At 48.4% G+C, this 22730-nt stretch overlaps 1 protein-coding gene across 6 annotated transcripts; it reads left to right on the top strand.

Moving 5' to 3' along the window:
• Nucleotides 1-651: 651 nt before the first annotated feature.
• On the top strand, nucleotides 652-22342 carry STMN4 (stathmin-like 4). 6 transcript variants are annotated; one of them, XM_011944602.1, is made up of 8 exons: nucleotides 652-1166; nucleotides 13817-13907; nucleotides 15132-15227; nucleotides 15855-15935; nucleotides 16349-16557; nucleotides 17460-17651; nucleotides 18343-18396; nucleotides 20743-22342. In XM_011944602.1, exons 2-7 carry the CDS (start codon nucleotides 13895-13897, stop codon nucleotides 18361-18363), a joined length of 612 nt encoding a protein of 203 aa, XP_011799992.1. In that variant the 5' UTR covers nucleotides 652-1166; nucleotides 13817-13894; the 3' UTR covers nucleotides 18364-18396; nucleotides 20743-22342. The 6 variants fall into 6 exon arrangements, with proteins under 6 accessions (XP_011799992.1, XP_011799991.1, XP_011799993.1 ...); XM_011944601.1 differs by lacking the exon at nucleotides 18343-18396; XM_011944603.1 differs by lacking the exons at nucleotides 15855-15935; nucleotides 18343-18396.
• Nucleotides 22343-22730: the final 388 nt, after the last annotated feature.

The raw sequence follows: 22730 nt of genomic DNA on the forward strand, positions 1-22730 counted from the left end.
ATATACCATTCCATGGTGTGTATATATATACCATGGAATACTACTTAGTCATAAAAAGGAATGAAATAATGGCATTTGCAGCAACCTGGGTGGAATTGGAGACCATTATTCTAAGTGAAGTGACTCAGGAATGGAAAACCAAACATCATATGTTCTCACTCATAAGTGGGAGCTAAGATATGAGGGCGTGAAGGCATAAGAATGATACAATGGACACTTAGGAGACTTGGGGGAAAGAGTGGCAGGAGAGTGAGGGACAAAAGACTACACACTGGGGACAGTGTACACTGCTCGGGTGGTAGGTGCACCAAAATCTCAGAAATCACCACTAAAGAACTTATTCATGTAACCAAACACCACCTGTTTCCCAAAAGCCTATTGAAGTTTTTAAAAAATCCACCATATTTAGGAATCACCAGTGTAATGACCAATCCACCTTCCTACCTGTGGCTCCCTCTGGAAGGCCCAGGAGGGCTGGATGAGAGGGGCAGTGAGGACCCACTAGTGTCAGCAGAGGTGTGGCTGATACCTTTGCAAAGGTGGCCAGAGGGAAGCCTTACTCTCCAGAGACTCCAGTGCAGGGCCCTCATCAGCTCCCAATCCTGGGGTTTTTGCAGTCCCTGCAACCCCCCGCCTTCTGAGTCATCGTTCAAACCCACCAGCCCTTCTGACAGAGCTGGAAACAGGCACCAAGCCCTCCAGGAAGCTATTTTTAGGGTTCATCTGTTCTTTTTTATTTCTTCTCTGGATTCCATATTCTCTCACCCCCAGATTTAAAGGACCTAAAGATTCTGGAAATCATTCATTATCCCCCCAGCTCACAAGCTGTGGCTTCCCCCCAACCTTCTCTGTACCACTCCCTCTTTCTTTCTTCCTCTCCGCCCTCACCCCTCTGGTTCTCCAGCTCCACAGGCAGCAGAGACAGCAGGCTCTTTGTCTGACATCATCTTCCACTCCCTGGCCTGCTAAGAGTTACTCACTCAGGCAATCCCTGCTCCACCAGAGGAGACTGTCCAATTGCCAAGCAACCCACTGCTGGCCAATCACAGAGCTTGGAGGTGATGTCATGGCAAGAGCGAGCAGTGGTGCTGATGTTGAGAGAAGCCCAGGGTACCACTAATTGAGGGAGTGAGGAAGAGAGCAGCTCGCTTCTAACTGGACTGCACGTAAGTAGAAATAAAATGCAACTAATTTGAGGCTTTTCAGGCAAAAGAAAAAACAAGACAGCAGCTACAGTGGGGAGAAGCGAGGAGCCTAGCACCTATTGTGTCACCTTTGATTTTACTCAATCATTTAAACTTTGTCAGATCTTAGGGGAAAGGGGGTGAGGCAAAAAGAATGGCGCTTGGCCAAGGGGTGAGGGTAGGCTGCAGGTGCCACTTTTATTCCGAGCTCAGGAGAGGCAGGATGGGTGGGAATTGTCAGATGCTACAGTGAGTTATTTCTGCATAAAAATGTTTTGTTGCTTAGAGAGAAAGGTTTTGTGCCAAGTCTGGCTGCCCCTGCAGCTGGCTGTGACCTGAAGATCCCTTTCAAGTGGGAAGCTCTCCTGTGTTTTTACCTTTTCTTCCTCAGACACAGCTTTTCTTGTCCCCCATTCCCATTTTTATCACCCATCTTTTCCTTCAGCTCTATGCACGGGTTACTTTTTTCTCTTGGTTCTCAGGATGCAATGAGATCATCACCTCCTCCTGGCCCCGCCCCACCCTGAGGTCAGCCTAATCCTACCTGGCCAGAGGTGGCTGGCTCCAAAGCTGAAAACTGCAAACACCCAGAACTGCCACGCCCTGGCCACTGACTGGGACCCTGGCCAGCCCCCCTCCTTATTCAGCCCACCACCCTCGCCAGGAGTTTAGGCATCATTAATTTCTCATCCTGGGACCCAGGGTTTTGATGTCCAGCGGCCAGCCTTCCCCACGTGGTGGTGCTGTCTTTGTTTTATTTCTCCCAGGAAGACACAATCAGGTGTGGTGGAGTCTTGTTGTCCTGAACATGGGCAGGTCTCCAGAATGCTGTGTGTGTGTGTGTGTGTGTGTGTGTGTGTATGGGGGTGGGAAGGAGAGGTTAGGAATGTTCATGCACCCTTGTCTGAATACCCCGGGAAGGGATACCCCTCGTCTCAAGACCAAGAGAATACAAGGTGGGAATGGCCAGAGGTGGCCTGCCGAGGCTTGAGGGATGGGTGGGAGGTTGAGAGGGAATATGAGGGAATCTGTCTCAACCTGAGGCTGAGCCCCCCGCCTCCCAGCGGGAAGAAACCTCTCCCACAGGCGGGTGCTAGGGGAATGAGATCATCCTTCAGATGAGGAAATAATCATAGTGCTGGAGCAGTGAGAAGGCAGAGGGGAAAAGGTCTGATCGGCAGCTCCACAGAAGGAAGCCAGAGTTTCCCAGCAATGCTGCCCTATTCTCTGGCTCACCCCAACCCTCCACTTTGCTGCTAGGAGCTGTACTTTCACCCCACTTGGAAACCACTGAGCACCTGTCAGCTGGTCCCAGCCCTCCTGGTATTCTCAGCTCCACCTAGGCCACTCCTGGAACAGCTCTGGAGTGAGCAGGATCTGAAAATGCTAGATGGGTCTACCATAGAGCACGCTGCCCTGTGGGGAGTGAGTTCCCTAACACTGGAGGCATTCAAGCAGAAGTTGGATGGCCACCCAGCAGGGAGGCTTTGGAGGAGATTTTTGCATTATGTTAGGGATTGGTCTAGGTTAGTGTTTTAACTGCAGGCTGAGACCCATTACTACACTGTGAAATCAATTTATGGGTTGTAAATGGTTTTTTGTTTTAATAAAATGAAATAAGATAAAGTAGAAAATAATTAGAGCACATCTCATGTAATAGGATAAATAATGCTTCCTATGCTGTCTTCCGTTACATATCAGTTATGTTATATTTGTCTGTACAAATGTACATATATGTCTGTATCCATAATCATACATATGTGTATATGTCCATATCATGACATATACGTACTGGATCATAATATAAAATGTAGCACTTTTTGTGAGTTTCAGTCAAGAAAGTTTGAGAAACATTAGGCTAAGTGACCTCTAATTACCTCTCCTAACCCTGAGACTACAAGCCTATGAAAAATTCCCAATAGATAGTCAACCTTTTTTTTTTTAACTGTAGTAAATACACATAACGTAAAATTTGCCATTTTAACTATTTTGAAGTGTAAATATCAGTAGTATTAAGGTTTATGTTATTGTGCATCTAATCTTCAGAACTCTTTTCATCTTGCAAAACTGAAGCTCCATACCCATTAAACACTAACTCCCCATTCTCCCGTGCCCCAGCCCCTGGAAAATCCCATCCTATATTCTTTCTCTATAATTTTAACTCCTCTAGGTACCTCAGATAAGTGGAATCAGTACTTGTCTTTTTGTGATTGGCTTATTTCACTGAGCCTAAAGTCCTCAAGGCTTATCCATGTTGTACACTGTGTGTCCCTATTCCCAGGCAAAAAATAAGTGCCTTTAAGTTGCAGTTAAATCCAAATATTGTTTTTTATGGGAAGCTGTCCTTCTTTAGTGAGTTGCTTCGTTCTAAAAGACCTATCAAAGATGGAGAAGTTTGGTCTCATATTGTCCATACTGGCCAGGTTGTCGACTGGAAGTGGAGGGACAGTGGAAGTGTCCTGCATTTTTGGTTGGGTGGCTGCTTAATAGCTAGATTTCACTTTAGTTCAATAAAAGAAACGCAAGGGCCAAGTGGCTGTCTTCTTTCACTGGACTAGGCCATTTTAACCACATTTTTCCTATAGGGGGATGTGGGCTGATTGATGACTTTTAAAATAGAGCAACAAAGATTGACAAATTGAGGTTCAGAGAATAGGGTAGTTGAGCAGAGAAAAGGAACATGGGGCAAAGAAATTAGGAAGGTAAGAGAGAGATAAAGAAAGGAGGAGAATAGTGTCTATATTAAACCAACTGTGTAGAAGGAATGGAAAAATTCGGATCTTTTGTGCTCGTGCTTTTAAATAATAAGATATTTAATTATCAAGATCATAATCAAAGAAAGGCTTAATTTTTCAAGAACCCCTAAGATTGTCTCCCCTGCTCCCTCTGATATCTTTATATTATTTCATACTTACCTGGAGATTCTCATTTGGAAACATAGAATTCCCAGAGATTTTGAAGACACGGATGGGGAGAAATGAAACTGCTTTTGTGGGAGGAGGGATAGAAATTTTGGGGAATTATACAACATGTAAAGTGTAACTTTTGTAAAGCCACTTAGAGAACCAATCCATTTTTTTAAGCTTGAGAAATAAACATGCATCATGTATAATTTGGTTTGCTTATTAAATTAGCATTTGCTGTATTTAGAGATGTGACAGCCTGGGAAAGGTTGCTTTTTCTGTTTTTCTTTAGGGACGGATGGATACTAAAAATTCTTCCCTGCCATTTAAAAATTGGTTTTTTTCAGAGTTTTAACATCTCTAGTCCCTCTAGGAAGACAAACGAATACATGCACACTTGCCCCCTTCCCACCTACATATGCATGCACACACATGAACCACCACATCTGAACACTCCCACCCCATCCCTACACACACATATGAGTGCTCCCACCCCATCCCTACACACACATGTGAGTGCTCCCACTCCGTCCCCTACTCACACACAGGCATACCTATCCCTCCCCACTGAAGCCCAAAGCTTGCTGGCCTTTCCATCAATTAAAACTGAGAGCTGCGTGTCTACTCCCCTAGGATCCTGCTGTCAGAGGCTGGTGGTGGGAGGCAGAAGAACAGAACAGATCAGAAAAGGTGGGAGCCTGGGGCTAGTTGGCCTGATTCATGGTGGGCTTTAGGCAACTCGAGAGTTTGGATAACAAATCGCAGAGTATGAATCCAGAGAAAGGAGCTGAGCTCAGATCCAGGATGAAAGACCCAGTAGGGGAGGATGAGCAGAGTGTCAGTGGACCATGTGGGTCTGTGCCTAGACAGCCAGACTAGAGAGAGAAAAGTTCACATGGAGTATGCAGAAAGAGTTGGATAGAGGGTAGTACCTTTCAGGCAGGCTCTGTCTGCCCACAACACAAACACAATTCAGTTATTGATCCTGGGCAGGTTGTCTAGCATCTGCACCTGCCATCAAACCAGATGCATAAGGACTTAAGAAACATACCATGGGCTGGGTACGGTGGCTTACACCTGTAATCCCAACACTTTGGGAGGCTGAGGGGGGTGAATCACTTGAGGTCAGGAGTTCAAGACCAGCCTGGCCAATATGGTGAAATTTCATCTCTACTGCAAATGCAAAAATTAGCCGGGCATGCCGGTGGCACATGCCTGTAATTCCAGCTCCTCGGGAGGCTGAGGCAGGAGAATCGCTTGAACCGGGGAGACAGAGGTTGCAGTGAGCTGAGATTGCACCACTGAACTCCACCCTGGGTGACAGAGGGAGACTCCATCTCAAAACAAAACAAAACAAAACAAAACAAAACAAAAACAAAAAGAAAACATGATCCCTTTCTGAAAAACAATTACTCCAACAAGTACTCTAGCTAATAAAAAAATTATCAAATTAAAGAAATCAAATAAAAAAAAACCCCACATGGTGTCAATGATGGTCATAAGCAAAGAAAACACCAGAATTTAGAGTCATTGTCTAGTTAAAATTGGTATATTTATAAAGCTCAATGCAAATGTCAAACATCTTGAGGCTGGGGGATGTGTCTGTAAGATCATCGCTGTATCCCTAGTGCTTTACATAGTGCACACAGTAGATCCTCAATCAACACTTGTTGGATGAATCATGTAAGAAAGAACTCAATAATGATAATCCAGAACTGAAAATCCAGATCTTTCTGACAAAACCAGGTTTGTACAGAGAGGTTTGTTGCTAAACCTCTCATCTCACACAAATAAAATCATTAGATAGTCTTTTATTCTTTTATTCTTTTTTTTTTTTTTTTTGAGACAGAGTCTCGCTCTGTTGCCCAGGCTGGAGTGCAGTGGCGCGATCTCGGCTCACTACGAGCTCCGCCTCCCGGGTTCACGCCATTCTCCTGCCTCAGCCTCCCGAGTAGCTGGGACTACAGGCGCCCGCCATCTCGCCCGGCTAGTTTTTTTTTTGTATTTTTAGTAGAGACGGGGTTTCACCATGTAGACCAGGATGGTCTCAATCTCCTGACCTCGTGATCCGCCCGTCTCGGCCTCCCAAAGTGCTGGGATTACAGGCTTGAGCCACCGCGCCCGGCCAGTCTTTTATTCTTAATGTAGTGAAACATAGACATAAAAGATTTTAACATAAAGCTAAAATTAAAAGCAATACGTAAAATTTACAAAGCATTGGAGAATGAAAGAATAAAGAAAACAAGAGCAATACTGCAAAAGATAAGGAATTTCTGTCAGTGTAGTTGAATGTGGGCCAGAAGCTTGGCTCTGTTCTCTCTGAAACCTCAGGCAAGGCACTTCTTGGGCTCCCTGTCTCCTCTGAAAAGAGGGAGGAATGGAAACTCCAGAGAGCTCCATGGCTCCTACTAACTCTGGGACTGCAGAATGGGCAGAGAGCTGGACCTCTGGGAATTTCTACAAGTTTCATTGCTTGTCCTCTGCTGATATGAAGATGAGTTAATTTAGTACACTTGATAGGTCAGGTGTGTGCATTTAACAGGGACTCTCTGAGGCAATGCCTGAGCTGAAGGATAGATAGAATGGTGAGAATTTTAAGCGTGGAATACACCCATAGAAGGGAGGCTGATACGGGGTATTTGCTTGCCCTTCAATCACATGCCATCAGCAATCATCCATTGCACTTACATCTAGGATGACCTTGGATATGAGGACATAGCATGGAGCTTTGTCAGAAATTGCATGGGCTTTGATATAAGAAGATTTCAATTCAAATCCCATCTTTACCACTTTCTACTCATATGACTTTGGGCAAATCAAGTCACTTACCTAAATTGATGATCTATTAAGTGTGTATAGGATTTGGTGTGGGGAATAAAATGATAAAATGTATATGCCCTGGCCAGACATGGTGGCTCACGCCTGTCATCCTAGCACTTTGGGAGACTGAGGCCGGAGGATCACTTGAGCACAGGAGCTTGAGGCCAGCATGGGTAACACAGTGAGACCCCATCTCTATCTTTAAAATATTTTTAGTGTAGATTCCCTTGCTTCTGTAAAAGCCTTGGTTCCTTGCTTATGTAAAAATAGTAGACAGAGGGGAAAAAAACCTAGAAGAAAATGCCAGTAGCATAAAGTAGCAAGACAACAGGGATTTATTTTCTTTTTTTCTGTCACACAGAATTTCTAAAATATAATGTGAATATGTTTGTAGTTAAAGCATTACTTATAAGATGCACATATGCCTCTAGATGCTCTAGATGTAATCGTAAAGCAATATTCAATTACATTGTTGTTATTGGGAGTAAGATTAAAAGGGCTTGCCCTATATATTGATGCCTTCATGTGCTTTTAACCCAGGACCTCACACGGCGCTTGGGTCACGTGCCTCGCACACTCTCCAGCAGCCCAGAATGGAAGTCCGTGCCCCTGAACTTATCTTCTGTCACGCTAATTCTTCTGCATATACATATATACACACACATATATATGTATATATATACATATATATACACATCTAAACACTCCCACTCCATCCCCAGCACACACATGTGAGTGCTCCCACCCCATCCCCTACACACACACAGGCATACCTATCCCTCCCCACTGAAGCCCAAAGCTTGCTGGCCTTTCCATTAATTAAAACCGAGAGCTGCGTGTCCACTCCCCTAGGGTCCTGCTGTCAGAGGCTGGTGGTGGGAGGCAGGAGAACAGAACAGATCAGAAAAGGCGGGAGCCTGGGACTGGTTGGTCTGATTCATGATGGGCTTTAGGCAACTCGAGAGTTTGGATAACAAACTGCAGAGTATGAATCCAGAGAAAGGAGCTGAGCGCAGATCTAGGATGATCTGGGACTGCAGAATGGGCAGAGAGCTTGACCTCTGGGACACCCATCATCTCTTCCTCTTGATGCTCTTGGAAGCAAGAGCCTAAGAGGTGATTAAACAATGCCAATTTCCCCAGACCCCGTGAATCCCACACTGTTCTGTTTTGCCCAATTTCCCTCCGTATATCTCACTGGTTCCTTCTTGGTCTGTGCTCTAATTCCCAGTCCTTCTCCCTTTATGGCGTGGTCCACATTATCGCGGCAGACCATGCTGAGGCCTGCAGAGCATCTGCAGAGCTTCCAAGGGCTCCAATGGCTCTAGATACCCACCCAGGGACTTGTTTTACTTTCCCACCAACAAAAACTCCTGTGATTATTTTAGGATCTGGCAGAGGGCTTGGCACAGAATTAAATACTCAATAAATATTGTAGAAAGAATGAAAACCACATTCATGAAAAAATAATTTATCTCCTTTTGATTTTAAACCCAAAGAAGACCCATGGCTGCCAATCAGAGCCTTTTGATCAGCATGAAATAACCAGGGGCACTGTTCTGAGCTGACATGATTCTATCCCAAAGCAAATAAAGTGGCATTTAGATAGCTTATGCAGCTAATTTCAGGTAAGTACATAACCTCAACTGGATTTTGAAGAAGATTGGCAATAGGGCACAGACTTAAAGAACCACCTTCCTGTACTGCTTGTGGCTAGAGGACCTTAGTCAGAATTCATTGCCCCCACAACCATGAAGTATTCATCCTGATTGTTGGCCAGAGTTTCTAGATGTGTCTTCTGAAACCCTTGCCAGGTACAACTCTATTCAACTCTATTGAGGACATGCATTATCTGCTTATCCCTCAAAACTACTCTACATCCTGCAAGCATTCTTGGGGCATTTCTTTCAGTGACCAATAAAATGCTTGTTCACTCTGTCCTGTGGGCAGTCAGAGGCACTGAGAGGTCAGGCATACACCCAGCAGGTGGCCACGTGTCATCTGAGAGCTTGGTGCTTTTCTGTCTGCCCCTGGACATCAGCTGAATTACCTGGACATCAGCTGAAAGCCTTGGAGTGTGGGTTGCAAGCAAGTGCCCTGCTGGGGCCTCCCTTCTGCGTATCCACTTTCTCATTCAAAGCTGCTCTGGTGACCATGTGGGCTATCCCCTCTCATCCAGGATGGTGTTTGGCGGCAGAGAAGGAACAAGTATAAAGGAGAAGGGCATTGACACTGGAATCCATCCCATCTGTGCCAGGAGTTCTCTGCGTGACCTCAGAATCTTTGGTCCCCAGGAAAGCAGTTGTTTATTGTGTGGAACTGATGTGTACAATGCAAGACATTTAGACTCCGCAGCCCCTGCCCACTAAATGCCTGTAGCATCCTCAGTCTCATGACCGTTGAAAGGTTCCACGTAGTTTCTGGGAGTGAGACTGCACTGAATTGAGAACCACGGGCTTGTGATTGCCTGTTCTGTCCATCTCTGACATTCAAATGTTCTGGGTGAAATCGAGGGCTCTGATCTCTTTACTTTAAGCACCTTTTTCTCCCCACTGTCCCACCATGAGATCCCTCCTCAGTCAATAGCCTACAACTTCACTCTCAGCCATGTCTGCCTCCAATCAAAACTTACTCATTCCATGTTTCCTTATGGCTGGCTCTCTGCTTGGTGGGATTATCAGCCATTAATTTATTTCTTAACAATTATGCTAATTGTTCGGGTCATCAACAAAAAGCTCTGGTTCCTTGCTTTTCTATACAGACTCTTAGATGCTGGTGCTGGGGGAAATGTATGGATCAGTTTGTAAATGGAAAAATAGTGCTGGGTGAGATGTGAAAACTTCAGAGTGGAACTCAATCCAGCAGGTCCAACCCACACTTTGTACCCATACTGCTATTTGGCTTCCAGCCTTTCCCTCCTAAATTTTTCCCCAAACGAATGCTGCCAGATGAATATTTTTACACTAGAAGCAGAACCTAAAGAGACAGAGACAGACTTTCCAATGAAACACATGAGGACCTAAATCCCAGCTCTGCCCCTACCTACCTGTGTGATGGTGTAATTTACTTAACTGCTGAGATTCAATGTCCTCTTTCTCAAAGAACCTAATAGAAAAATGAGATAACAGTTGTGCTTTTCTTGCCCAAGAATGGTAGTTGTTATTATTGCTATTATTATCACCATCACTGTTCCCTTCTCCCCTCATTCAAAAGATATCGGTGGCTTCCTACTGGGTGGGAGATAAAGCACAAAGTCCTTCACTGGTCTGGAGGGCTCTGTGATCTTCCAGTTCCTATTCTAGCATTCTGTCCCACTGCACCCTGCATGCAGTCCAATGGGCCTCCTGTGTTCCTGAGTAAACCCGGTCCACATCCCCGGCACCACACAGTCAGGTTCAGAGTCATTGCAAGGTGATAGGCACTGCAGAACCTCAATTGCATAGTAACCTCATCACAGCCTGGGATGAGGCCACACTCGAATCTTTGCCATCTGAAGATCTAGCAGAGGGCTTGGCACAGAATTTACTAAATAAATGAATACGTAAATAAATTGAGTCCTCTCTCTACCTGCTCTGCTGGATCAATCCCTGCCAGCACAGGGGCTCAGCTCCACAGGGAGACCTTGGCTCTTGACCAACCAGTTTGTGTCCATCAGAAGTGCTTGAGAGTGACCACCAGGCACGAGCTGGAGGGCCTGCCATCCTGAGCTCTAGCTCTGGTTCTGGATATTGACGGAATGACTGCCACATTGACCTTCCAGAGGGGGCTCCTTTGATCTTTGTTGCCGCTGGGTGCAGTGAATTTCCTGGTCTTCCTCAGGGGCAATTGAAGGGCTAGGATTAGCTGGTACCTGAGGTGAAAAAAACCCATGGGGTTGAGCCTGGCTTAGTCACTTCCTGAGGGCATTAGTTTCCCGGGGCTACTGTATCACATTACGACTAACTGGGAAGCTGGAAGTTCAAAGCTGAGATGTCAATGGACTGAACTCTGTTGAGGACTCCAGGGAAGGATCTGTCCTGCCTCTTGCAGGTTTTGGCAGCCCCAAACATTCCTTGGCTTGTGGCTGCCTTGCTCCCATCTCTGCCTCTGTCTGCACGTGGCCTTCTCTTTTCTCTCTGTCTCGCTTGTAAGGACACTTGCCATTGGGTTTAAGGCTTTCTCAGGCAAGCAGGCATGATCTCTTCTTGAGATCCTTCATTAAGCCCTTTTTTCCAAATAAGCTCACATTCCCAGGTTGTGGGGGTTAGGATGAGGATGTGTGTGTGTAGGGGACATTATTTAACCTACTGTACTGAATGGCCTTGAAAAGGCACTTCGCTTCTCTGAGCCTCAATTTCATTCTCTATAAAACGGGGATAGTAATTCCTACCTTATGAGGCTATTATGAAAATGAAAGTAAGTTTATCACATAGCAGCTGCTCGGTAAGCACACATTTTTAACATGCAGTCCGTGCCCTGTAACACTGAGAGGTCTCCATTGCAAAGCCCTTGACTATGACCATGCACACCTCTGCCCACCTCTACAACATCTTTTGTTTCCTGCCCTGGTCTTCTTTCTCTGGCTTTCCGACCTTCTCTGTGTTCCTAAAACTCCTAGCCCATGTCCTTCCATGTAGAAAGCACTTACTACATATTTTAAAGTTAACTCATATCCCCAGGCCAGGCTGGCTTTCTGTGAGTCCTCAGGACCACAAGAGAAAGCATTAGTGAGTATCTAGTTCTTCCACTGGTTACAGCGGAAGAGCTTACAAGTCAAGAGACCTGGAGACTAGACTCAGCTCTGCACCCTTAGAGCTGTGTGACCTCAGGCAAGCGTCTTAACTTCTCTGAACCCCAGGTTCTTCATCTGAAAGCAAAGCTGATGATGCCTGTCTTGTCAGCTTAAGCCAGCTTCATGCAAAGTTTGACTAGGATAATGTGGTGAGTGTAGAGTGCTCCCTGAGCACAGGGTCCTATCACCATTTCTAGCTCGGGCTGGGGGCACATTCCATGACTCCAACTGCCTGCTCCTACTCAGTCTGCCTTCTTTCTCAGGCATCCCTCTCTACCTCCCCTCCACCTATCCACTTCTGATCCTTTCCCCAGGTGGAAGTCCAAGGCCACTGCCTCTCTGGCAAGGGCTTACTCACTGTGACTTGTCAGTCAGCCTGGGCATGAGCAGAGACTGTGGGATGGGGTGTCATGACCAGGGAAGTCGCATGCAGGCACCAGGCCTGCCTCTCTGTTCAGGGACTCACTGGTACCGTCAGGACCAGTTTAGTTCTGCAGAGAGAGGACCCATTGTGCTGCAATGACAGGGGCCTCTGGCTCCAAAGCACAACAACAAGAACAAGGACAACAAAGCACTTTAAGTCCAGCTGGACCTCGGTTCAAATGGACACTCTAACTTGCTAGCTGCATCATCCTGAGCAGGCACATAAACCCTCTGAGCCTCAGTTTCCCCATCTGCACATGGAAACAACAGTCCTTACTTGCGGGGCCAGAGGTAATGGCTGTGAAGCAGGCGTGTGGCACCTGGTAGCAGCCCTGATGCAAAATACAGGGCAAAGAGACTAACATTTATTCAGTGCTTCCTGTCTGCTGGATGCTATGCATGGCTTTTTCTCATTTAATTTGTACAGCTCTGTGCACGATTAAGATGGAGAAAAAGACTAGCGAGAGCTGGTAAGAGAGGTGATGCTTGTGTTTGACCCCACACTGGTCTAGCCCTAAAGCCAGAGTTGAGTTCACTGCCCCATTGCCTCCTCCTGCCAGTCCCCAGCCAGCACAGAAAGGCAAGGGGCTTTAAGTGGGTCTCAGAGTCTCTTTGGCTGGTGAGGATGCAGGCAGTGAGCCTGCTGGCTCTTGCCACCCTCCCCTGGCACAGTGACCACAGAGGGTGACCGAGGATCAAATGGTCCTGAGGATGGCCACTGCTGGCCGTTCCTCACTCTCTTGGTAGTAGCTTTCGTGGGTTCCAATCACCTCCACCCTTCTGATCCTCCCAGATCTGCTCCTTCCCTGCCTCTCCTCTTTCGTCTCCTGCCCCGCCCCTGCCTCTTCCCACTTTCTGGTCTAGCGTCAACCAGCTCGACCTGATCCCATAGACACTGAGCGGTGTTCTCACCCTGACCCTTGGCCATGATGTTCCCTTGCAGAATGCCCTCTTGCTAGCTCCTGTCTGATTCTAACTCATCCTCAAGGTACCACTCAGGTGGTACCGACACCAGGGACCCCTCCCAGGCTTCCGGGGGTGTGGAGCCCTATCTCTGTGCCCCACGGCAATTCTTCATGCTGATTTCTGGCGGTGTGCTGGCCCTGTGATGACGACTTGATTCCTTAATGTTTTTCTTTCCTGTGTCCCGGATTGTCTTAAATAGGGTCAAACACAGCTTAGGTCAGTCGTCTCGGGAAAGGGAAGGTGAGAGGTATCTGAAGAGGCCTGTTAACATCCTATGTCCACTTCTCTGTCATCCCATATCAGAATTGGCCCAAAGAGTTCTGGGGCGTGTGCGGGGAGAAGTTCAGGACACAGTTATTTTATGAACGCCTCCCAGCTGATTCTGCCGGAGGATTTGCCTCTCACCCTAACCCTTGAATTGTGCCAGGTTCTTGAGCTACGGAGGGAGACAGATGAGCACCCCTTGATCCATACGTTTTCGGGAAACTCATGCTTGCATGCCCTGGGGGGCTTGAGATTGGAAAGCCAATTATGAAGTATCATTAGTGCATGGAATCTGAGCTTGTTTAGTGTCATGTGGGAGGGAGGTTGGGGTGGAGGACCCCCAGGGAGAGTTGGTGGGGAGAGGGCCTGGAGGAAGAGCAAATGAGGTACCCCTGAGATTCCTTCCCCAGTGTATAAAGACCTTTCTTATGAGAATAACCTGTCTAATCCATCGATGTTAAAATCCTGTCCTCCCCTTTTCTCAGGTTGGCAACAGCGTCCTGAGCTGGTGACAGACCCACTCTGTGACTTTCAGCTAGATTCAGCCACCAGATCCCAGAAACATGACCCTTGCTGGTAGGTACAAAAACCATGTGTGATGGGGTATAGGTTATTCCCTCTGCCCTCACCCAACATGTACTCACAGAAGCAGGGAAGTACACAGCTGGCAGGAAGCACACAGGGTGGGGGGGGGCGGTGCAGGTAGTGATGGGAGGCATGGGAACATGCAGGCAGTGGCAGAAGGCACACCACTGCTTGTCACCATAAGCGACAAGTTGAGCAAGTGGTGGGGGATGTGTCACAGCTAAGAATTTCTTCCTTTTGCTCATCTGTATATGTGGGTTTTCTTTTTTTTAGATTTTATGATGCCTATAGATTATTTTTGCAGTTACATGTATTTTCAAATTTGTAAAAGGAAGCCAGGTGTAGTGGCATATGCCTATAGTCGCCGATATCAGGAGTCTGAGGCACGAGGATCACTTGAGCCCAGGAGTTTGAGTCCAGCCTGGGCAACATATTGAGACCCTCATCTCAACAAAAAATTGTACAAGGAAATGAGGATGGGGGAACACCTGCGCTGTGCTAGGTAGGGGTCAGCTAAGGGCTGTGGTCGGAGCAGCCAGACACACAGGCCCCAGGGCGGTAGGGGAAGGGACTTTCAGGAGCCAGGGCAGCTCTGGCCCCTGATATCCCAAACACAGATAGACTAGAAGGTGGCAGGGATATGTTCCAACTTTTGGGGACACCAGCGACCCCCAGGCTCTGTGCACTGTGTTGGAAAGGTCAGAGAAGGCTCACAGCCTGACCTTATGAGGGGCAGACTAAAGGGATGGTGGTGAGGACGGCCCGGTCCTATCTAGCTCCATAACCCCGCAGGCCAGTGCTGGCAAGTATTTGGAGTAGAATGGAGTGTGGGTCTCCTGTGTCCTGGAGAAAAAGAATCCAAATGTCCTGGAGCAGATGTTGGGGGATAGAGAGCTGAGGCACTACTGCTTGGGACCTTTCCACGAGGGCATTTTGCTTTCTGGTCTGGAAGGGGAGGAGACATCCTGTGGAGAAGGATCTGATGCTCTGGAAGGTTCAGGTTTCCCTAGGAAACAGGAGTGGGTTCGAATCCCACACAGGGATCCTGAACAGCCGGCTCAGGGCAAAAGGCCTGGATCCCCAGCCTCGGCGTGGGTCTGCGTGGTTTGAGTGCCTTTGTGGAACCCTGGGCTGCTCAGAGCCCCAGACCCGCAGGGACGCTGGCTTCTGAGGCTAGGAGAGGCGCCATCCTCACCTGACTTGGTGTTTCCGCAGCCTACAAAGAGAAGATGAAGGAGCTTCCGCTGGTTTCCTTGTTCTGCTCCTGCTTCCTGGCCGATCCCCTGAATAAGTCTTCCTACAAATATGAAGGTCAGTGAAGGCTCAGCCAGGAAAGTGAGGGGCGGGGGGCCCTGTGTCCTGTCCTCATGGGTCCTGCACCCCGACCCCAGTTCAGTGAAACTCTCATCCCGAGACACAGTTTCCTTCCCAGTGCAGATGAAATCACAGCGGGTGAGCCTGAGGGTCTGAGCTGCAGTGGTGCAGCCTGGGCACTAGGGGGAGGCCACGAAGGTCTGCATCAGGCGCCCCCAGAGTCCACTCGATCTTGTCACCTCTGTGCATTCGTCCAGCAAATCGGGACTGGGGGGTATGCAAAGGTGAGCCAGACAGAGATTCTGCCTGTGGGGAACATCTAGACCAGAAGAGAAGATGAGGCGATGTGAGTCAGTTTCCAGGTCAACCGGTCTCCTCTGGGAAGGGTAGAGAATGCTCTGGGAGAGTCCAGAGGTGGGAAGAGGAGCCATGCTGTATGGGGCTTATAGCCCAGACAGCCCCAAGACACCAGCAAGGAGCACTGGGTGGCCACATCCTCACTAGGGGTGCTCAGGGACCAGGTCACCTCCTAATGTCCTGGTTAGAAGCAGGGATGGGTTTGGTTTGGTCTGGCACCAAGGAACAGGCATGCTCGGATGACCTGAGGTTGTTTTTTCTGTCTAGGCTGGTGTGGGAGACAGTGTAGGAGGAAGGATGAAAGCCAGCGGAAAGACAGTGCTGACTGGAGAGAAAGAAGAGCGCAGGGTAGGAGGGAGGCAGCTGAGGGGTTCCACAGGCCGAGCGTCAGATGGGCAGTGGCCGGGGGTGGGCGAGGCTGAAAGGCACCCCTGCCTGTCACCACAGATGATAAATTGGGCAGCTCAGCAGTCAGAGGAGGCTGGTGGGGGAAGCAAAGGCAAAAGCAGCCAGCGTCGTAGGAAATCACATTGCCTGGGGCCCCCTACTCTTGGGGGCTGAAGCCTCACTGTGGCTACAAACTCCTTCAGCCCCGTCAGAGGCCATCGTCCTTAGGTGCTAGGGTGCAGGACTGAGCCAGACCCCAGTCTCCAGCTTGCTTGGGGCCCCAGCTCGCCCACTCCCGTGCGCATGCGCTGCGTGCTGGCTGAATGCCTGTGCATTCTTCAGGACGTGAGCAACCCTTTCTCTTCCGTCTGTAGCAGACACGGTGGACCTGAATTGGTGCGTCATTTCCGACATGGAAGTCATCGAGTTGAACAAATGCACCTCGGGCCAGTCCTTCGAAGTCATCCTGAAGCCACCCTCCTTTGATGGGGTGCCCGAGTTCAATGCCTCCCTGCCCAGGCGGCGAGACCCATCCCTGGAAGAGATCCAGAAGAAACTAGAAGCGGCTGAGGAGCGAAGGAAGGTACATGCTGCCCTTTCCTTGTTTCCTCCCTCTCAGCATAAAGGGGAGGGAGGTGGAGAAGACAGGTGGTGGACCTGAGCTGGGGTAAACTCATCAGCAATCTGCAATATTTAGGGAGCATCTCCCGAGTGTGCAGTGGAGAATGAGGCACCATTGAGGGAAACAAAGAACTAAACACGCTTGACCTCTGGGAGCTCACAGTTTGGTTAGGGGGATAGGACATTGCACCACCTTCCTCCAAGAGGTGGCCCTATATGCATGGTGGCAAAAATAAGACTTTGACAAACAGTAAGGATTTAGGGAAAGGCTAGGGAATTAAGGAAAGAGCTTCTTCACTGGAGGAGGGAGAGTAGATCATGGTGTAGTGCATCTCCAGGCCCGGGATGCCTTCTATGGATTCTCATGGCTTGATTCTGATGCCATATTCTACGTGTAACTTTTCTTCATCTTTCAATCAGAAAATAATCCCCTATCGTGAATTCCTTCAGTGCATCCTGTCTACACCTTAGGGTATATGTCTACACTAGTCTGGGTTTTAGTGATTTATATATGTCTTCTCTCTATGACACTTTTTTTTACCCCAAGCTGTTAGACCAGTGCCTGGCACATAGTATAAGATCATTTAGTGTTCGTGAATGAATGAATGAATGAATGATGGCAATGAGCAAAAGGGCCGTGAAGGTATTTAGGAAAAGGCTGGGGGAAAAAAAAATCAAAGAACGTGGAAGGCTCTGAAAGTGGTGGGGAGAATTTAGGAAATGTCCTTGCTTCCTGCTAATGGGCTGGGGACCAGGCCCAGGGAGGCAAGTGTTCCGGGTGTGCAGCTTTTCAGCCATGATGGTGAAAATAAACCCCGGTGCACTCACTGTGAAGAACCTCCTTCTGCCTTTATGCTTCCCCAGTACCAGGAAGCAGAGCTCCTGAAACACCTAGCAGAGAAACGGGAACATGAGAGAGAGGTGATCCAAAAAGCCATTGAGGAAAACAACAACTTCATCAAGATGGCTAAGGAAAAACTGGCCCAGAAGATGGAATCCAATAAGGAGAACCGGGAGGCCCACCTCGCCGCCATGTTGGAACGGCTGCAAGAGAAGGTGAGGGGTCCCTGGCTAGAGAGGAGGTTCCTGGGACACGCTGTTTTCCTTCTGCAGCAAGTATGCGGGGACCTACTGATCATCTCAGACAGGAAGCAGCCTCAGGCAAGAATTGAGATCTTTCTCTTAGGCAGGATCCTTAGAGAGTTCTGAAGGATGATCTGGGAAGTCAGAGGCAAGAAACAGGAACCAGACTCAGGGTTTCCTTGGGGAATATTCTGCACAGTTACACAATTAAAATCCTTCATTGCCTTACGGAGAGTATATGTCTGATTCTCTAGAAGAAGCCTATCTAATACAAAGGAGTAGAGATAGACAAACAGGTGTGCATTCCTAGCTTCATCCCTGAACGGACTGATTTGATGGAAGGAAAGATGCTTTCTTGAGCTCTTGGCTGTAAGTCATGGGTATGATGAGCTGAGATTCCCACTGAGCAGGAAACATGATTCTCTCTAAACCTCTTGACACAGACCCAGTGAGTTAAAGGTCCTTCCAATATGTTGCCTTTTGTCAATAAATGGAATGGTGTCACCTAAATATGAGAAACATGAGGCCGGGGTTGGTTCTGTGTGTCAGCAGAATATCGGCCCATTCTGCTGAGAACATGCTGGCCTCATTTCCTGAGTCTCAAGGCCGCCCCAGTTTCTCCTGCAGCTCCTGGGAGAGCTCCAGCTCTGTGTTTTATTTCCAGGAACCGCCTGCTGCGCGGTGACTCCCGGGACCTGATCGGTGGCCTCGTCCCATGGTGAGCAGCGTGGTCCCCGCTCCTTCCTACCCATCCACCTAGAGTCTCAGGCCCTTGGCAACAGGTCCTAGAAGGATCTGGTTTCTTCACGAGGGGTCTGAATGTTGCATAGGCCCTGGAACTGGCCAGCACGAGGCAGCCCCTGTGCTCTGATGCACCAGCCTGCGAAACTTGGCAAGGCCTCCACCAAGTGCCACATGGGAGGGAGGTGATCTGGGTCGGCCCTCAGGCTTCCCCAGTTATGGAGGGATGACCTGGAGCAAACTCTTAACAAAAATCTGGGGTTGAGCTAAGATGGGCATGGCCCTGAGACCAGACCCAAAACAAATCACTGAGGCTCCACCCGACCCAGGATGTAGCACGTGAGAGACTCTTTGCAAAACACTTTCATTTCCTCTCGCCAGTATCCTCACAACAAGTCCCTGAGGCAAGCTGGACAGGTGTTATCCTTATTTTACAGATGAGAAAAACATGTCAACAAAGGTCAAATGACTTGCCCAGGGTCACGAAACTAATAAGCAGTGGAGCTAGGACTAGCACTCAGCTCTTTGGCTCCAAGTCCAAGTGGTTCAGGGAGATCAGCCCATGATTGTCCTGCCAGCCTTTTGTCATCAAGAGATACTTTGGAGGCCAAGGAAATGGAGTGCAGAACCTAGGGCTCTGCCCAGTGAGCTCACCCAAGAATGGAGGTAGATTCAGAGGCAGAGAGATCAGTAGATTCAGAGGCAGAGAGATTGGAAAGGTCCGTATTGTAGAGTGATAGCTGTGGAGGTAGGGTAGAGTCAAAGAGGTGTGATGTCAGAGCAGACATTTGAGGGAGCAGCATCCCTCTGGGACCTCGGCCCCCTTTCTCCCCTTTACCCACTGGTGGAGGCAGGAGGTTGGGTGAGAGTTGGGTGTATGTTTTCTGCCCTGTCCACCTGTGCACCAGGCCATGGACACCTTCAACAAAGCCTGCTATGCCAGTGTTTGTGTGGGTCACTTACCCCATGTACCAGACTCGCTTGGTATCAAATTCAAAAATACAGATCCTTGGATCCTTCCCCAGAATACTAACCCTGGCTGTCTAGGGATGGTGCTTCCTAGGTCATGCTGATACGTACCAAAGTTTGGGAACCCCTGCCCTGTGCACATCACTCCTCACTCCTAGGCCACGGAAAGTTCTAGGGTGTCTGCAGGGACAGATTTGCAATTTATAGTTTATCCTGAAAACCTAGGCTGTCTCAGTGGGTCTACTTCAGGCAGATTCTGTCATTTGGATGTGATAGTGCCAGGTTCTGGGAGGAACAACATTTGTTGAGGGCTTGCCATCTGTAAGGCGCCATAGTAGAAACTGGGAAATACCAAGAAGAGAAAGATGTGGTCCCTGCCCACAGGAAAGTCACCGTCTAATAGAGAACCCAGCAATCTGCACAGTGAGCAGGTGAACACTAAACACCACGGAAGTTGAGGGGTGAAAGAGCCTCCTGTCTATGCCCTTCTCTTTAAAGATCAGAGAACTGAGGCCTGGTTGGAGAAGTGAGCCAGCCAAGATCCTCCTGCAGATGGGCCTTGGAAGGCAGATACCATCTTTTGGCTGCTCTACCCTGTGAAATAAAAGAAGTTTCTCTTGAGATAGGTATAAGAAAGTCCACTTTTTGGAGTTGGGCAACATTTTCACAATTCTTCTGTCGATTTGTACTTTAAGAGTCCACACCTGGGCACAGTGGCTCACACCTATAATCCCAGCACTTTGGGAGACAGAGGTGGGAGGATCATTTGAGGCCAGGAGTGAGAGAACGGCCTGGGCAACGTAGCAAGATCCCATCTCTATTTTTGTTTAAATAATAACAAAGTAAAATCAAAGAGTCCTCATCTTTCACCAGGAGGGATAAGACAATTCTCGCAAAGGAGATGGATGAGAACTAGAAGCAGCAGGCAGGTGCATGTGATTTGTAGGAGATGCTTGCAGTGAGGCCTGTCTGTTCTGCCTGCTCCTCTGGCACAAACTACCCCCAGCAGCTCCTTATATTAAGTCAAGCTATACAATCTAATCCAAACCACAGAATGGCCAGGTGAGGGAGGGAGAGGCTGGGGGGTGCCCAGGGTCACTGTAAGTTGGGCCCCTGCCGCAGTTTGACACCCACAGGCCCCTGAGCTCCCTGGGGAAGCACCAGCAGGCTCACCCCCTGCCTCCTGCCAGCCTCACCTGCCACCTTCTGCCCCTCTCAGGATGCATTTGCAGACACAGCTCTTCACTGCCTGTGGTGGCCACTCTTTGCCTTTGGTTCTCTTGCCCCTTGGCCTCCCTTTTTGTCCCTGGGGCAGCCTTGTGTGACCTGCCCTTTTCCCTCCCTTCCTTTCCAGGACAAGCACGCCGAGGAGGTGAGGAAAAACAAGGAGCTGAAGGAAGAGGCCTCCAGGTAAAGCCTAGAGGTCAAAGAACTTTCCAGGTCAGCCGGACAGCTCCAGCAGCTCCACGTTCCAGGCAGCCTCGCCCGCCGGCTGCACTCCCAGCACTGGGGTTTGGGGGGAGGGGGGTGGCCAAGGGGCGTTTCCTCTGCTTTTGGTGTTTGTACATGTTAAGAATTGACCAGTGAAGCCATCCTATTTGTTTCCGGGGAACAATGATGGGGTGGGAGAGGGGAGAGGAGAGAGTTTGGGAAAGGGAGATGGAGAAGAACTCAAGGACGTTGCAACCCTGCCCAGCACAGATCTGATTTTCACATCTCTACCTGGACATTGAGCCTCCAGGTACCGTGTTGAGGGGAGATGAAAACCAGGGCAGTAGAACTTCAGGGTGAAGGACAGAGTCTTGGGTGGGGCAGCGGCTGCAGGGCGCACCAGAGAGCCCAGCCAGAGGGTGTGTGAAGACCAGAGGTGTTGCTTCCGCCCTGCAGCAGGTGGGATGAGGTCTGTGTGTGTGTGTGTGTGTGTGTGAACCATCATTTTTTGATCATCATGACCAATGAAACATTGACTCCAAGTGTCCAGTGCTTTATTTCCCAAATGTGTCCTTTGGGTAATTGTTAAAAAGTTCTCGAAATCTGGCTTTCATCCATCTGATGGCAGATGCCCCTTTGCTTCCTTAATTTTGCCATTCAAGCGTCTGGAGCCGGGGTGAGGTGGGTTGAATCATGCCAGCCTTTGGCATAATTGAAAGGTTTTCTCTTTTGTTTTTTAAAATCCCCCCTGTGGGCTAATCTTGATTGGATAGCATGCACTAAACTGATGAGAAAAGAAACTCAATCTTCCTTTCAATGAACTCACATCCTAATATGGTCCCCAAGATGCATTGTAAGAAGGAAGTTGTCTTAGTCACAGCCGTTCAGACTGCTGTAACAAAATACCTTAGACTAGGTCATTGATAGCAGAAATTGATTGCTCACAGTTTTGGAGGCTGGAAAGTCCAATATCAAGGCACCAGCAGATTCAGTGTCTGCTGAGGGCTTGCCATCTGCTTTAAAGATGATGCCTTTTTGCTGCATCCTCACATGGCATAAGGAAAGGGCAAAAGGGCTTCCTCAAGCCTCTTTAAGGCACTAATCCCATTCATGAGGGTGGAGTCCTCATGATTTCACCTCTTAAGGCCCTAGCTCTTAAGTCTGTAGTGTCGGGATTAGGGTTCAACCTGTGAATTGGGGGAGCCAGCAACATCCAGCAACATGGAGACCATAGCAGAAGTCCTCCATGCTTTGGGGGTTTGAGATTCTAGGTAGATTAGAAAATGTGAGCAAGGAAATAAACTGTTTGCTAGTAGAAGGCAAAGGAGGCATCCAGACCCAGCAGTCTTGGTCTCCAGGACACTGAATCATGGCTGGAAAAGAAGCTCCTCTCCTCCCTTCCCCTGCAAACATGAGTGCAGGGGCTGCCTGTGTTAACCGGATCGCAGGGCCTCTTCCTACTCTGCTCTTCACACTATGTAGTTTTGTACAGCTTTGCAAATAAACCCTTTGGTATAGCCTTTTTTTTCCCCTTCTTACCAGTGGTACTATTATTTAGCTTTATTTTAAAATAAGGTAACAGGAGGATCAAAGATGATGATGATGATGATGATGATGGTGATGATGATGGCAGCAGCTAACTTAAGCAGCACTTACTAGATGCCCTGCACTTTTCTGGACTTTTACATCTATATTATCTCACTTATCTTCACCCCACCTGTAGGAGGTAGGTACTCTTATCATCCCATTTTGCAGACAAAAATAATTGAGGTCTAGAAAGGGTAAGTAACTTGGCAAGGTCACACAGGCAGTAAACGGTAAACGGGAGAACAGGGACTTGAATTGGGTGGTTTTTTCCCAGAGTCCATATTCTTAGCCACTGGAGTGTGCTGCTTCTTGACACCTCCAAAC

This window comes from Colobus angolensis, unplaced genomic scaffold, assembly GCF_000951035.1.
Source record: "Colobus angolensis palliatus isolate OR3802 unplaced genomic scaffold, Cang.pa_1.0 Scaffold233, whole genome shotgun sequence".
Lineage (NCBI taxonomy): Eukaryota > Metazoa > Chordata > Mammalia > Primates > Cercopithecidae > Colobus > Colobus angolensis.

Coding starts and splice junctions, on each gene's coding strand:
- STMN4 (XM_011944598.1), top strand. Junction 15,936..16,348: donor GAGAGAAAGAAGAGCGCAGG/GTAGGAGGGAGG, acceptor TTCCGTCTGTAG/CAGACACGGTGGACCTGAAT. Junction 16,558..17,459: donor CGGCTGAGGAGCGAAGGAAG/GTACATGCTGCC, acceptor ATGCTTCCCCAG/TACCAGGAAGCAGAGCTCCT.